Raw genomic sequence first — 18,003 nt, forward strand, 5'->3', positions numbered from 1 at the left:
GCTGTAAAAAAACCACTATCCACAAAGTATGTAAAGTCCAAATCCATCCACTTTTTGGAGTTTGGCTTTATTAACAAAGGAAACAACAATGAGGTAAGCATCAGCTCATTTTTTCCTCAGGTTTGACTGGTCCTAGAGTTCCTTGCTCAAGACGGCTCATCCCACATCCTAGATCCTCTATCACAGAGAGCCACTCTCACCTCCCTTATATCTGACAGGTAATCAGTCACTTCCTCCTGTGAGCCAGCAGATACCACTTAACCCTTTCACAAGCAGTCAACACCAGCTACAAGATCAGGCCAGTGGGGACACGGGGTGTGTTTCAGGCAAACACTGCCAGGATGTTACTTGCAACTTGTTTAATTTTGGGAATTGTTAAAAGCTGTCATCTCAGTCCAGATTTACCTTAAGTTTTGCAAAAGTTTGTAAATTTAGGCGCATTTTCTTTAGGACCTGTCTAATTTGTGATTTGAAGTTGAAACCATACAAATTTAGTTATTGGGCACAGCAAATACGAATCATAAATACTCTGACTTGTATAAAGATACCACTAATAGTATGCATATGAGTAACCACCAATCCCCAAATATTAGTGTGAAGAAAAAACCTTTTCATGTGAATGTTTGCAAAAAGTGTATCAAAAAGGAAAATAAACTGAATAATCATTCGGAATCGGAGTGAATGTCTGTCAATGCTGCTTTTTGCAATATTCAATAAGCTTCAATAATTAGATGACTTGATTACACTGTCTTTTGTAGAGTATTGCTGATTTCATCAGCAGTTGTTTTAACAAATGGGAAGAGACAAGCTTTTAGGAAGTGTTACCTTCTTTACAGGCAGCTGACTATATATTCTATTTTCTAAGAGCACATTTGAAATCAGATACCTTCCTGAGGTAGTAATTTCTTTATGAAAAACCCAATCAATCATTTTGAAAGCTAAACTGTGTGTGTTGTAGCATTTTAAATCTAGGCACCTCTACAGGTCTAAGATGAAAAGACAAACTTTTTTTCTGTCTGAAAATATTTATTTTTAATGTTTTGTTGGTACCAAAGCAGAGAGACGGATTCTCTACTTCTCTGGAAAAGTGAAGGGCATAGGACTGTTTCAGAGGGAATACATTTTGTCTGTTTTCCTATTCTCTTTTATACTGGCTAGTATGAAGTTTAAAATCCTCTGCCATTTGTACACAGTAAGAAATGTCTAAAAATCACTTTTCTGTTGAGTGTTCAGTTCCAGCCCTCTGTTTTTCAATCTAACTTTTCTGCAAAAGGAAGATGCAATCATTCATCACTAATGCACATAATATTTATTCCTCTGAAGGCTAATAACATATGCTTACTGGCTCTTGGAATGTGTGAATAACAAAAGATGTATTAATGTATTGGAAAGTTCCTTGTTAGTACATCATTTACAGATGAAGAAAATAGCATGAGTTGTAATTATACCAGTCACTTTCTCCTTAGAGTAGATCAGGCTCCTAGATATTCAGCACGGGTCTGCTCCAGAATTCTCATTGTGTTGTACCCACTCCCCAGAATTATATCTCACGTGTATGTCCCTTGGTTACTGGTCTAGGAAATGGCAATATTACCTTGCAGTGTGTTACGAGAATAAATTCATTAATGATTATGAGGTGCCAAGATACTAAGGTTATGGGAGCCATTTAAGAAGCAAGCTAGACATTGCCAGATATTAAGTACAGGCACGATATGGACTCGATCCTGCAAGGTATGAAGCACTCTGATCCACATAAAGCAAAGCATTTAGCATGTGCCTACTTTTGATCATGTGCGCAGATCCACTGTTGGATTGGGGCCAGAGAACTCATCACCTTTCAGGATCAGTATACAGAAGTCTCAGGAACATATATTTGGAAGCAGGAACATACATAAAATATTTGTTAATATAGATATGGTGAAAAATGTATTAAGGACCACTTCCAAATAGATAACCTCTTGTCTTAAATATTCACTTTAAAGTACTCCCATATGGTTTGCCATACAACGTTGGCCTTTGTTCAAAGACCACATATAAGGGGCAGTGTATTTTTGGTGGTCCCTTGGTGGCGATTTAAGACATTTTTTGCTGTCAAAGAGAAAACAAAAAAAAACCCCACACCACTAAAGGCAGACATAGATCTAGATATAGATATATTTGACAAGAAAGCATTCCTATAAAACTGCAGGGGGGAAAAGGCAAAGTAATTCCACTAGTTTTTTTTTTCTTTTTTGCATATCCACTTTTCAGAAATAAACATCAGATGACCGTTCACAGGGATATACACTTAGAACCATAACATTTTCAGATTATTTGAAGTTGTAATGTCAGTTTAATAAAGGCCCACAAAATTATCACATTCTTCTTAATCGATTGTAAATGCTCATAATTACCCTGAAGCGGTTTTCAGCTGCGTGATACTATAATATTCTCAAGTCTGTCTCTTGACAGTCTTAATACTGTTTATTACTCATTTGGCTACTTGCCAACTTCTGGCACTCCCATTTACTTCACTCTGCCTCAGTAAACATCTAATTAATTCAAGCTTATTATTGAACTATTTTCTTTGTATTAGTACATATGTATCATCTGGATAAGGAAAGGAACACACATTCTTCACCCTTGTTTATGGGAACTTATTGTTTTGGGAACTTTTTTAACAACCAATTTTTCCACTGGATACAGCACGGAATTCTGAGGTATATATTGGTCCATTCTGGATTCCCTCTAGTGCAGAGTTACTGAGGTAATTCAATCACTGTAGTGGTTTATGTCCACTGAAGAACTATGATCATCGTTTCAGTTTTGCAGTTGAAAAACAATAGGTGGGAGAATATGCTGAAGAAGTGATTCCAGTTCCAGATAGGAAGCAGATGCTGCACTAATGTTAGTTTCATTTTCATTTAATACTAGAACAGACAAAGCACTGGAAGGTTTCCTATCACAAAGAATGCTGCTTTGGTACAGGAGGCATCTTTTACAGCTCTCATTTCTGTGCTGGAGGTTAATTTAAGAATCAGATTGTACATGTTGTCAAAATGTCAGCATGCACTGATCCAACACCATTGCAAGTATACCGGTGATGGAACAATTAAATCTAGAATTATTATTGATGAAACACTGTACCAAAGTTTCACAAACACATAAGGCATTGTCCTTGCATGCAGAGTTTACAGTTAATTCACACAAACAAAAAGGCTAATATTTAAAATGATAAAGCCACCGTTTTTAAACCTGGATTCAAGTTAGGCACCTAAATAAAAGTTCCCTCGTTTTCAAAGGTATTTGAGCATCTTCAGCTTCCACTGAGTTCAGCGGTTGCTGCTGCGTGCTCAGCACTTCTGGGAATTGAGCTGGGTATTTAAGAGCCTGGATATAGTCATAGGAACTTAACTTTAGGCACTCGTTTTTTTTAAATCTTGCCTCGACTGCTTAAAAAGTTAGGCTCCCAAATTGATATCTAGACACCTAAATAAGTGGCCTGATTTTTGAAAATGGGAGCTATTGAACCAGCTACCACTTATCTCAGTTTAATGGAGTTAGGCCTAGTGAATTCAAATTGCTATGCTTGAGCCTACAATATATATCCTCATCAGAAAGGCTAAATAGTTTTTAAAATATATTAACTTATTCCTCAGAAAAAGCGGAAAGAAGAGAAAACGAAAAAGAGGAAAAGGATTTTTTTTTAAAGAAAATGCAGGCAATTAAAAATATGCACCAGAACAGTTTGAGCAGATTGGTTGTATGAAATACATAAACTATAAAAAGCTCTGAAGATAAGTTAATTCCACTTTAGTAAGTACTATAATAAATAAAATTTTTAGCAGGCCTAGCTGGCACACCCTCCACCAGAAGACCTGTTTTTTTTTCTGCACACAGGGAGACTATAAAACACGTGATCTCTTAGAAAGAGAGTTACTGCCGAGCAAGATCCACTTTCTTTGGCTACCAACTCCACTGAAGTAAATATAAGCACACACCTGTGAAGGTCTTTTAATAAAGATGATGGGTCTGCTAGTATTCAATAAGTTAGTGTAGGAATAGCTAAGAAAATAATTCCTTGTGGATAATTTATCCAATGAATCCAGCTTTGTTTACAAATTGTCTGTGAGCAATTTACAATTTGCTCACTTTTTAAATTCAAATTTAGTAACTAAATGATGTCTACTAATATCTGTTGATGTTTAGATTGTTTCTGAGCATTTCCATGCACATATTCACTAGACAAGCTATCTTGGTTAGGTTTGCTTGGTGTCAGGGTTCCTCCCCCACTCTGAACTCTAGGGTACAGATGTGGGGACCTGCATGAAAAACCTCCTAAGCTTATCTTTACCAGCTTAGGTCAAAACTTCCCCAAGGTACAAAATATTCCACCCTTTTGTCCTTGGATTGGCCGCTACCACCACCAAACAAATACTGGTTACTGGGGAAGAGCTGTTTGGACACGTCTTTCCCCCCAAAATACTTCCCAAAACCTTGCACCCCACTTTCTGGACAAGGTTTGGTAAAAAGCCTCACCAATTTGCCTAGGTGACTACAGACCCAGACCCTTGGATCTTAAGAACAATGAACAATCCTCCCAACACTTGCACCCTCCCTTTCCTGGGAAATGTTGGATAAAAAGCCTCACCAATTTGCATAGGTGACCACAGACCCAAACCCCTGGATCTGAGAACAATGAAAAAGCAGTCAGTTTTCTTACAAGAAGACTTTTAATAAAAATAGAAGTAATTAGAAATAAGAAATCCCCCCTGTAAAATCAGGATGGTAAATACCTTACAGGGTAATTAGATTCAAAACATAGAGAACCCCTCTAGGCAAAAACCTTAAGTTACAAAAAAGATACACAGACAGAAATAGTTATTCTATTCAGCACAATTCTTTTCTCAGCCATTTAAAGAAATCATAATCTAACACATACCTAGCTAGATTACTTACTAAAAGTTCTAAGGCTTCATTCCTGGTCTATCTCCGGCAAAGACAAAATATAGACAGACACAAACCCTTTGTTTCTCTCCCTCCTCCCAGCTTTTGAAAGTATCTTGTCTCCTCATTGGTCATTTTGGTCAGGAGCCAGCGAGGTTACCTTTAGCTTCTTAACCCTTTAGAGGTGAGAGGAGATTTCCTCTGGCCAGGAGGGATTTTAAAGGGGTTTACCCTTCCCTTTATATTTATGACACTTGGATACACAGATCTCAGGTTGTTGTTCCAGTTCCCTAAATGGAGAGTAAACTCTTGGGGAAAATTACCATTTACCACAGAAACTGTGGTTCTTTGAGATGATAGCCCATATGGTGCTACACTCGTAGAAGGTACTCATCTGCAGCAGATGAGCTCAGAAGCTTCCAGTAAGCAATTTCCACTGGGACCAGGCAGACCCACGTTCTACCAAATCCCAGGACCCAGAGACTACAAAAGAGGTTGGCGCTGGCCCTAACTGTCCTTCAGTTCCTTTTTCTAATTCAGAAATCTGCAACAAGGATCTCATAATTGGGGCAAGTGGGGAGCGTGGAGCCATATTGGCAATTATTTTGAAGAACTGCACTTACAGTTATTGTGACGGGTTGTACCCCTGGGGTGTAGTCTGGGAGCCATTGGAACCACTGTGCCCCCTAACTATTCAGCTGGGTTGCCCACTCTTACACTGCTCTGATGATGACACCCAGCCATCCTCTCCAGACTTTATCACCTAACACAACAGCAGGGGGCGTCACACACCAACTGAGTCACCTGAATGCTTTACCGAAGCCACTCATGGACTAACAATGGAGGCCCCAGCCAATTTCCCAGCTGGCGTGTATACCCAGAATGATGCTGTCTTGCACTTCACAGGGATCTGTACGGTGTAAACTCATTAATTAATCTGCTTCGCCCTTGATGTGGGGAAGATATGCACCAAGCCTTTAACTGAGCTCAGATTTTCCAGACACTTCAATCAAAAACACACTGGTTAAGATAAAACATAAAACAAGTTTATTAACTAAAGAAAGATAGACTTTAAGTGAAAACAGACAGATCAAAGCAGGTTACCTAGGAAATTAAACAAAATCGCAAACTAAGACTTATACAAACTAGATAGGGTGAGATATTGCTGATTCAAATTCTGACTGATGGTACAAACAGGCTTACAGATTCTTGAGGCACAATCTGTGTCTGCTGTGCAGCTTGGGTCCCCCTTCCAAATTCTTTGTCTTCCAGAGGTTCTTTCAGGTGTTGAGTTGTGGGAGAGTGAAGACAAACATGATGTCACTCCCCATCTTTTATAGGTTCTTCCAGCTTGCTGGAAAGTCTTTGCATGTGACTTTTGACCTGCTGTTTAAAGACAGGGAAGAATTGGTTGGGGAAGTAGAAGTGGGTGGCAGCCGAGGCAGCAGTGACCACAAAATGGTTGAATTCAGGATCCTGACAAAAGGAAGAAAGGAGAGTAGCAAAATACGGACCCTGGAATTCAGAAAAGCAAGCTTAGACTCCCTTAGGGATCTGATGGGCAGGATCCCCTGGGAGGCTAATATGAGGGGGCAAGGAGTCCAGGAGAGCTGGATGTATTTTAAAGAAGCCTTATTGAGGGTGCAGGAACAAACCATCTTGATGTTCAGAAAGAATAGCAAATATGGCTGGCAACCAGCTTGGCTTAACAGTGAAATTTTCGGGGAGCTTAAACTCAGAAAGGAAGCTTACAATAAGTGGAAATTTGGACAGATGACTACGGAGGAGTATAAAAATATTGCTGGAGCATGCAGGGGTGTAATCAGGAAGGCCCAGGCACAACTGGAGTTGCAGCTAGCAAGGGATGTGAAGGGTAACAAGAAGGGTTTCTACAGGTATGTTAGCAACAAGAAAAAGTTCAGGGAAAGTGTGGGACCCTTACTGAATGGGAGAGGCAACATAGTGACAGATGATGTGGAAAAAGCTGAAGTACTCAATGCTTTTTTTGCTTCACAGACAAGGTCTGCTCCCAGACTGCTGGGCAACACAGTATGGGGAGGAGGTAAGCAGCCCTCATTGGTGAAAGAACAGGTTAAGGACTATTTAGAAAAGCTGGACATGCACAAGTCCATGGGTCCATATCAAATGCATCCAAGGGTGCTGAGGGAGTTGTCTAATGTGATTGCAGAGCCATTGACCATTATCTTTGAAAATTCGTGGCAATCGGGGGAGGTCTTGGACGATAAGAAAAAGGCAAATTATAGTGCCCATATTTTAAAAAGGGAAGAAAGAGAACCTGGGGAACTACAAACTGGTCAGCCTCACTTCAGTCCCCGGCAAAATCATGGAGCAGGTCCTCAAGGAATCCATTTTGAAGCACTTGGAGGAGAGGAAGGTGATCAGGAATAGTCAATATGGATTCACCAAGGACAAGTCATGCCAGGCCAACCTGATTGCCTTCTATGATGAGATAACTGGCTCTGTGGGTGTGGGTATGGGGAAAGCGGTGAATGTGATATATCTTGACTTTAGCAAAGCTTTTGATACGGTCTCCCACAGTATTCTTGCCAGCAAGTTAAAGAAGTATGGATTGGATGAATGGACTATAAGGTGGATAGAAATCTGGCAAGATTATCGGGCTCAACGGGTAGTGATCGATGGCTCGCTGTCTAGTTGGCAGCTGGTATAAAGCTGCCAGGGGTCGGTCCTGTGGCTGGTTTTGTTCAACATCTTTATTAATGATCTGGATGATGGAATTAATTGCACCCTCAGCAAATTCAGATGACACTAAGCTAGGGGGAGAGGTAGATACGCTGGAGTGTACTGATAGGGTCCAGAGTGACCTAGACAAATTGGAGGATTGGGCCAAAAGAAATCTGATGAGGTTCAACAAAGACGAATGCAGAGACCTGCACTTAGGAAGGAAGAATCTCATGCACCTCTACAGGCTGGGGACCGACTGGCTAAGCAGCAGTTTTGCAGAAAAGTACCTGGGGATTACAGTAGATGAGAAGCTGGATATGAGTCAGCAGTGTGCCCTTGTTGCCAAGAAGGCCAATGGCATATTAGGCTGTATTAGTAGGAGCATTGCCAGCAGATCGAGGGAAGTGATTATTCCCCTCTATTTGGCACGGGTGAGGCCACATCTGGTGTATTGCATCCAGTTTTGGTCCCCCCCACTACAAAAGGGATGTGGACAAATTGGAGAGAGTCCAGCGGAGGACAACGAAAATGATTAGGGGGCTGGGGCACATGACTTATGAGGAGAGGCTGAGGGAACTGGGCTTATTTAGTCTGCAGAAGAGAAGAGTGAGGGGGGGATTTGATAGCAACCTTCAACTACCTGAAGGGGGGTTCCAAAGAGGTTGGAGCTCGGCTGTTCTCGGTGGTGGCAGATGACAGAACAAGACACAGTGGTCTTAAGTTGCAGTTGGAGAAGTCTAGGTTGGATATTAGCAAACACTATTTCACTAGGACGGTGGTGAAGCAGTGGAATGGGTTACCTCAGGAGGTGGTGGAATCTCCATCCTTAGAGGTTTTTAAGGCCCGGCTTGACAAAGCCCTGGCTGGGATGATTTTAGTTGGTGTTGGTCCTGCTTTGAGCAGGGGGTTGGACTAGGTGACCTCCTGAGGACCCTTCCAACCCTGATATTCTATGATTCTAGGGCATGGGGGATCCGCCCCCATTGGCTAAACGTTCTCCACTCCCTCTGAGGAAACTTCTTTACACAGAGTTCCTGTGCTAGTGGATTCTTCCCTGGATGGATGTTGAAGACAGCAATTAACACTGTCTGACTACTCCGTTGTTGTAGCTGAAAGGCTGGTTTTGTGTATTTCCTGCCTCACATCAGACTTCTGTAACTTACACATAGCAAGATTTCATTACTTCATATACAATGATAACACATACAATCCAATGATATTTTAATGTTTAGCAGATCAAGACTTTTAGAATGATACATCACAAGTCACACTTTGGACACAACATATCATAATATGACAGTGGTAATATGGGGGTGCCAGGGTGTCACACTAATTAGTTTCTTTCTTCTAGAAATGGCACATGGATCCCCACTCTTATGATTATTAACAAGCATCAATGAGCTCAGAGGAGACTGGTCTGAGGGGTTAATTCTGAGTAAAGGTGTGTAGAGCTCCATGTTTCCACATTTCAGTTAAGATAACATAGTAAAGGCATGGTATGGAAGCTGCTGTAGGTCCAATTGAATGTGCCCCAATACCTAGAGATAACTGCAGATTTGCAAGTTGTAGCTGGCAAAGATGCAGAGTCTTATCCATTTGAGCAGCCTTGAGCTGAAATAGATTGACTCCTAGTCTTATGCCTATATGCTGCAAAAGGTCTGGGATTGTTTTGGTAGTATGTAAACAAAAGGTGTCTGAAGTACAAAGCCTAACTTCTCCTGGTTTTGAATGGTGTTTGAGAAACAATGCAGAGAAACTAAAGGCCAGGAAATTGGAGATTACTTCAGTCAGGAATCACAGGTGAGGACATAGGACCACCTTATCCCTGAGAGGAACAATGTAGGTGACAACGACCATCATGACTTTGCTCTCACTAATTTTTTTTAAGATGTGGTCTTCACAGTAAGAAGGTATAGATTGCAACCTGTCTGACATAGGTTAGTTAGCTTTGAAACAAAAAGGTCAGATCCCACTAGAGAGGTAGTTTGTACGCTGAAAGGACTATATGGATCAGTTGAATTTGGGTAGGCAGAGTAAAAGCAAAAGTTGTCAGTCCTTGCATCAGAAGGTAGAAAGGCAAAATGGCAGCCAAGTGTACTCTGATCAAGCTCAAAGATAGTTTTGACCATGTTAGGTACAGTAAATAATCCCAAATGAAAGGCCTACTTCCTCTGACCTTCCCAGATGGAGAAACTTTTCCATGTCATTAAGTAGGTTTACTTGGTACAAAGCCTCTTGCTTTTCCACAGGAGATTTTGGGTTTCTTCAGAACAGATTTCCCTTGCAAGAACTATCTTGCCACTAATGACTGCTTGGCTGGCATACTGCTTCTTACCTGGGGCAGGGGAAGGATCAGTGGCTGCTCCGAAACCACCACTGCCAGCAATTCAGGGACCTTCTTAGACATGTCTGGTTGGTGGCATGGGCCTATAGTCCTCCATAGGTAGCCTTAGCAATATTAACCCCTGCCCACTCTTAAAAGCAAGGAACAAGGACAGGACAAGGTAGAACAAATTCTGTGTATAATAATGTGATGCTGTTAAGATCCCATATCTTATAACCTACTGGAGTAGAGTGGACATCATTTTTGGATGTCGGAAAGATTCCCGCACTTGCAAAGGTATAAAGCTCCTGGCCAAGATTTTAAAATATGAGTACATTAAATTAATCGAATAGGAGCTGCTGGGTGCTCAACACCTCCTATAATCAGGGCACTTATTGAGTTGCCAATAAATATAGGAGCCGAATTGAAAGCATCTATTTTTAAAACTGTGGCTCCTATTTCTAGTCCGGCAGGACTGTGAAATATCAGACCTTAAACTAGTCACTCATCCAAGACTAAATAGTGCCATTCCTGGGCCATGTGCCAGGTAGTTTTGGGAGAAATATTGTATGCTTTGGAGGAAAGAAGCACTCTCCCCCAGTTAACAGCAAATTTTCAAAGCTTCTCAGATGTCTGGAACATAAGATTTAGTCACAAGGAAGATGAATTAATGGTAGAAAAACAGTCAGGCAGTCAAGGGTACATGGTAAATGCCATTTATCACATCAATACAAGCATGGTATCTGACTGGGTTGTTTTTTTTCTCTCTGCTTTATAGAAGTTCAGGTAGAAAATGCTGCACTTTGGGATTAATACCAGCTCCCATTCAATTTTCTTCTTCTTCTTCTTTCCCTTGCCCCCTTTTCCCCTTTTATCTTGTCTGTCTGTCCCTCCTCCCTCCCTGTTAAAAGGCAGAGAAACTTAGGAAAATCTAGTATCAATCAACAACCTGGATGAAAACCAAGTACTCAAGTGTCTGGAAATTCCAAAGGTTAAAGTCCCTATTGCAATACTGATTCAGCCACATATGTAGTATTAACTATTCCTGTTTTTCTTGTTAAATATGAACTGTAGTGGATTAAAGTTTATTAGAGATATATACCATGAAATGTATAGTATATGCACTGAGGCTGAAGAACTGTTGCAACAGAAACTTTAATTTAGGGAATTCTCTTATTGTTGAGGTGAGCTGGAAGAAAAATGTTTAGACAAAACAACAAAAACATTTTCAAAAAATGATGAAGTTGTTTTCATTTCACAGGTTCAAAATGGAACATTTTATATTATTAAAAAATTAGTTTTCAAACTTTAGAATTTGAAAATTTTAATCCCCTTCCTTTTCTCCTTCTTATAGTAATGTGCAAGGTGTGGTGTAGGGGTGGTTTTTGTTTTGATTTTTATTTGTTGTTGTTTGGCAGCAGTGTCACTTATCCTTGTTTCTTTTTTCCCCTTCTTCTGCTCTGTGACTTTTCAAAACTTCTTCAAATACATTTCCAGTCCTGTTTTGTAGACCACAGAAATTTGGATGGTACAATCAAACATATAAGCTCCTGAAAGTAAGCTTATCAACAGTGAGCCTGAATGAGGTTAGCTCATCATTAACCAAAATATATTTCAATTAATGCTCTCATTCAACTCCCTAACACCACTGAAAACTTCAGAAGAGGGTAGTCTGGTAGTTTGGTCTGACGGTTCTTTGTATTACAGATCACTAATGGGAGGGAACTGCACTGATCTGAGAGTAGGGTGAAAGAAGAGAGAGATTGTGTTATGGAATCATCATGCTAAACATCATTGCTCACTTCATCTTAAATCCTAACTAAGTTAATAAATATCAACCATCTTGTAGAAATATGGATATTTAGCTCAACACTTGAAGTAGAACTGAGACTTTTTCAGATTCCAGCCTGAGCTATGCCTCTGTGGTGTACAGTACATATCCATCATTAATAGGCTCCATCATTGCAGCCATCACTGTGTAAGAAAGGATTACTGCGGTAGATATATAAAGCTTTCTTGATAAGAATTTGAACAGCATCATATGTTATACAACTGCTTTCCTCATCAACAGTACAAACAAAATAGTCTTTTGAGTAATCAGCCAGTGAATATTTATGACAAGTGCATTCACCTTTTCTGCAGCAGCTGAATCAGGTGATATTTTTCATCCGAGCAGAATGTGAGGTGGTTTTGAGGTCTAAAATTATATTACAGAAGGATGGGTTAATGACTGTATACCACCCTGGGAAAACTAAATGCTCAATTAGGAGCAGTGATTACCTTATAATTCTCTTTTATCTCTAGTAAAATGCCAGAAGCAAGCAGGATTTAGTTTATCATCATTATCAGGTAGTATAAACTTTCTATCATCCAGAGCTGGTCTGATTATTCATTGTGAATGTAAACTTCATATCCATTTCTGAATGTACTTGTTTTTCAAAAGTGCGGATGAGCAGTTTTCATTCTCTAGATAGTTGATGTTTGCTATTTATTTTTCATGGTGTAATTGATCAATTAAGTTACATCATATTGGTTCTGCTGTCTGATAGGATGAATGCAACCTTTTAAACCGGTGATTGACTAATGATTAATAGGAAACAGTGAATAACAAATACCTGATACTTTATTGGGGTGAAATTTCAGAAAAATAATTGTTTGTAGGAAAGTTTATTAAACTTCTGGGATATGTGATTTTATCTGCAACCTGCTGGTTGACTTAGTACTAATGAATCAGTCCATGCTATGCATTGGAGCACCTCCAGCCTATTTGTTCACAAATATATTAACAAACCTGGCCCAGGCTTTCAGCTGGTATAAATCAGTCTAACGCCCTTGAAGCTATGCTGATTAACACTAGCTGAGAATCTGGCTCTTTGTACTTTATTTTATTATTTAATAATGTCTTTGTCACTGATATACCTCCTTTTCATCTGCATTCTTGCAAAACAGTTGTGTTTTGAAAAGTAAGGTTGGGCAGCGGGTAGGCTGAACCAACTTAAAAAAACCTCTGGATGCCACCAAATAACAGAATGCCCTCCAAATTGCATAAAAATTTGTACTGCTCATTCAAACAATATCATTAAGAGTTTGACCTAAGTAAAGTTTTCCTTGTCCTTTAAAATAACTTCTTTCATAATGATAATCTCACTGATTTCTTAATGTACTGCTGGTAGCCAATATCATCTGATTGGGATGCGGATTAGTTGGTTTTCTCATCCTGCCTACATCAGCACTCGAGGTTTTTAAAATAGCTAGCAGTCCGGTCAATGGGACTAATTTCAAGCACACAGTTCCACAAACATGGTCTCATGAACAAAGCAATTGCACACTAAAATGCATTAGAGAGAGAATCAAGAGGTGGGTCTACATTACCAAAATTAAAACCTGTAATTCATCACCAATTAATTACTGACTTGGGCTTGCACTATGGAGCTAAATATAGCAGCAAGTGGGTGGGTCTCAGAGTCCATACTGCAGCCCAAACAGGAATGTCTGTACTTCTATTTCTAGCCCCATAGTGCAAGCTCCAGAACCCTGGTCAGTAGGCCTGGATTCTGAGACTTGTTGTAGGGGGAGGGGGTTTGTTGCAATGTAAATGAACCTGAAGTGATTTGCCCAAAGTCATATAGGAAATCTATGGCAAAGCTGGGAACTAAACTCTGATTGATTGAGTCCAGGCCTAACACTTAAAACACAAGGTCATCTCTCCTAACTCAGTAGTTGAGATTAGATAATCGTGTCTGCGCTCTTACTAACGGTACCTAGATTTTAATGTCTGGGTGACTGGGAAGAGTATTTCCAAAAGGAGAACCCCTGATAAAGGGACTCATTTCTCAGATTCTTTCAAAAGATCCCAAGCTGCTTCATTTTTGGCACATGGTATGCCACCTGGTATGCCACATTTTTTGCCTGGGAAGAGATGTCGTGGTGAGTAGCATATCTGTTTCTTTACAGGTAGGGTTTGACTTCCTGACTTATCATTGACATTGAAAAGCTGATTCTATATCATGTAACCTTGAGTCAAATGTGATGGTTGTATTTCTAAAAATCAAATACTAAATATTAGTGACCCAGGGTTAGAGATAAGGCAGTAACACTGGCTCTAGTACGAAGACTGTAATGAGGATTCTTTACATTGGTGACAATAGCTAGCTCTCCTACATTCTTTGAAATGATTGTAGATGATCTGATTTAAAAATAAAAATCTCATTTCTAGTCGTCTGGCTAGCAAATGCGGGATGAGAATCACCTGTGCAACAAAAATTAAGAGCTCTTTGTGTGCCTCTGCTGAAACATCTGCAGCACCAGCCACTTACCAGATTTTTGTGCAGAATGAATTTACCCATGAGAAAGAGGGTTCCATGGTACAATGTAGAAATATCCTGCTATCAGTTAGTCTATGCAGCAAAGGTGAGCTGATACTACCCTTTCAATGGTAGAACCTATTCTTTGGCATACTTTTCAAAGAAGATCATCTCTAGCGACGACAGAGCTAAAACACTGGAATTAACAACCAGCATAACTTAAGCAGCAGTTTTCATCTGGTGATCCCAAAGTGTTTCATTAAGATAGGTAAGCTTCATTATTGTCATCCTCCTTTTACAAGTAGGGCAACTGAGGGACAAAGACATCAAGAATTTACCCAGCATTGCAATATGTCCGTAGCAAGGTTAGGAATAATACACAGATTTCCTTACTCTGTCTGGCGCCCTGTCCATTAAATGACACTTTCTCCCTAGATGTGTATCAAGGTGCCACCATGCATAGACTGAAAGATCACTGGGAAGAATAATCTTATCAACAAAGAGCATTCCAAGTCTTAATGTCCACTGGGTCTGTTAATATTCAACATATTGCATTGCTTTGTTAGATTAATAGATTTTCAAGGCCAGAAGGGAGTCGTTTGATCATCTAGTCTGACCACCTGCATAATACAGATCAGAGAATTTCATTCAGTAATGACAGCATCAAGCCCATAACTTCTGGTTAAACTAGAACACATGTTTTAGGAAAACAGAAGTTCTCCTCCTGTTTTCTCTCCCACTCATTTCTCTCTCTCTTGAGTGGGTGAGAGGAGCCCCTGGCCGTTGGTATGGAATTGAAATCTGACAAAACTTTGTCCTAATTTAGGTCACCTTTTCCCAGGTATTCTCATGGTATATGTAGGTACCTGAGAAGGTGTAAATAATTTAGTGCATTCCTGGCCAATCTTTATCTCTATCAAAAAGTTCCTGTCTAACTGGCTGTTAAGTAACCCAGAAACATGGTAAATATGTAAAACTTGAAAGCAGAAGCAGCTAGTTTATTGTTTGCATAAAACTAGGCATGTTTGTAACCCTTCAGATAATCTTGTTGCTTCTTAAATTGGCATTGAAGTGCCAAAAAAAACCCAAAACAACCCAACATCCCTGATTAGACTGAATTTAATTTTCCCAGTTTAGACTTCCAGTTTAAATAGAAGCTGTAATTAGCATCTGATGATCTTTTGGAACTTTATTTTTAGGATGTGCATTGACTTTATCAGAGTTAAACCATTCTTCAGATATTTAGTAATACTTCAAACATTACTGACTTATCTATATATAAATAATGTGGTTGCAGCCATGGATTCCTAAAATGGCCGCCTGGTTTGTTATATTTTACTTCCAGTGGTTCAACTCATGGAATATTAATGTTTTAAACAAGCTTACTCCCAAGCCTGGCTTTTTTAAATAACTTATGTGGATTATTTAGATATGTGACTGTTGTATGGCTGCGTTACATTACACTGCATTTTAAACTCTCTAAGGACTCTACTGTCTCTGAAGACAGGCAGCCATTTTGTGCTCAGATTAGTATAGACTCTCACAAGGGAGAGAGACAGAGTGTTCTCTCCTGGGGATTGTATGTTTGTTCCTTTTTGTTCTTTTGTTTGCAAATGAAAATAAGTTATTTGAACTGTAAGCATCAGTTTTAACTCTGCAACTGGCCCTTTGCAGAAGGGTGGTTGTTTAGCACTGTGACACTCGAAAACATTTTTATATTGGATAGGTATGCCATAACTCAAAAGCAGGCGCTGAAGACTTTTTAACCATAAGGCCCTATAAACTCAAATAGCTGGTGGGTCTCCAGTGAGCACTCAGACGCATAGCTAAATGAAAGGATTATTTGTAGGATTTATGGAAAAGGAAAGGGTGCAGATACTGTAGGCACAATGACTTAAGCAGTTACGTCAAAAGATAAACATAAACATAAACAACTTGTTCTTAGGAAAGGTGTACACAGAATGAGCCAGCAGGCTCCATTACAACTCTTTGTGTATGGAAAAAAACATCATGCCTGCATTTTGTTTTCATTTTTATTTAATACTAAACACAGTCAATGGCCATTGTATCTACCAAGTAACATGTTATGGTTGTGTTTGATTCTTTTTTTATAAAGGAACTCAATTTATGTACAACTTGGACCCATCCTTCCAGCTTTTTGGTAAATAGCTAATGCAGGCCTTACTGCAGCTAAGTTTAGGTATCCAAAGTATGTGCTTCTCCAAGGACAGTTGTATTATGGTGATAACATTATTTCCAGTCTCCAAGAAGAGAAACAAAGAAAAGCACTGTATGTTGCAGTCTGATAACTTAGCCTCCCCTTCTCTGCATGTGTCATTTAGTATGAAACTGTTCTCGGAGATGTACAGTGTTAATTAGAATTGGAAACAATATGGTGATTGAGTGAGGAAATCAACTGAACATAATTAAGTACAGTTTTTAAGTGATTATTTTGAACACTAACCCATACATAAAATTCTTCCCACATTTTATCACTTTAGGACGTACCATGAGCATAGCTCAGGACAAGTTCAAATGAGTATTAAGTTAGGGTGGCCTTCAGGGATCTACCCAACACTGGGTAGAATACCTTTTCAAGATAAGCAGAACAGTGTTTTGGTCTCTGTTCTATATACAAATTAGCATTTTGATGGGCTTTTGATGTTCCTAGATATCCGTGGAATACAAGAATTTTTGGACAAAGTATCTCAGCAGGGAATGGATGTAGCACTGCAGAAGGTAGAGAATAACATCAATAAAATGATCACAGGGCTCTTTGCCACCATGCGAATAGAAGAACTGAATCGCTACCGGGACACACTGAGACGGGCCATTCTTGTAATGAACGCATCGACAGCCAAGTCCTTCATTACAGAGGTAAGTGATCAGCAGTGTTAATTTTCTCTGACCCTCTATGCCCCCAACTTTGTTTACTGAAATTTTAAAATGTTGGTGAAATGATTAATTTTACCTGACATCTTATAAAATACAGTACATAGATGCACTTTATGTGACTTCTTGTAAAAATAAATACTTTAATATGTATGCTTGATTCTCTCTCAGAAAGAACCAACAACATAAAACACTTGTTCATGATGGTTTTATGGTTCATATGAGTGCATCCAAAGGAAAGTATACCTGTGCCCCTTATGAGCAATATATTACAAAGAATACAAGAGAATTATCTTTAGAACTCTTATTAACATTCATGTCTGTTGTACTGCTAATTACCTGCTCATCTCATTTATTCCTTAGCATCCACTTTACTGCTGAAAGTAGTGATATTTTTATTTAATTACATATATTTTGGATATGGTTGTGTTTATCTGATTGATGCACTGAAACTTGCTGGGTTTTTATAAAATTAAGTTTAATAATGACCCGTTAGAGGTTATAAGATCGGAAATTGGGATCATAGGTTTAAGTTAAAAGGATAATATATCCATGAAGAATTTAAAGAGCTAAAATACAGTAGTATTGATATATTTAAGCAAAAATTGGATTACAGCATCAAATTTAACTAATTAAAGGGGTTTTGTGTTTGAAGTAGCTGACTGCCATATTGGTGGGATAGGTGTTTTGTGTTTCGGGGTGGAGCAGGTTTGTTTTGTCTTTTAATGATCTTCCCTTTTCTTTATACGATAGGGTTTTGGTTTTTGTTGTTGTTATTTTTGTGGTGGGGGACGCAGGAAAGTAAGAGAAAAATTGTTTTTAATTTTTAAAACAAATTATGGATATGTTAGAGAT

General features: G+C 39.2%; 1 protein-coding gene across 4 annotated transcripts in view; it reads left to right on the forward strand.

Annotated features, from left to right (window-relative positions):
* GRID2 (glutamate ionotropic receptor delta type subunit 2) overlaps positions 1–18,003 on the forward strand; it is a 1,015,652-nt gene that overhangs the window by 562,539 nt on the left and 435,110 nt on the right. For all 4 annotated transcript variants that reach the window (XM_074950595.1, XM_074950596.1, XM_074950598.1 and 1 more), the window contains one exon: positions 16,928–17,133. In XM_074950595.1, coding sequence (XP_074806696.1) covers positions 16,928–17,133 — 206 coding nt within the window. The remainder of the gene's footprint in view (positions 1–16,927; positions 17,134–18,003) is intronic.

The sequence above is a fragment of the Natator depressus genome, chromosome 4 (genome assembly GCF_965152275.1).
Source record: "Natator depressus isolate rNatDep1 chromosome 4, rNatDep2.hap1, whole genome shotgun sequence".
NCBI lineage: Eukaryota > Metazoa > Chordata > Testudines > Cheloniidae > Natator > Natator depressus.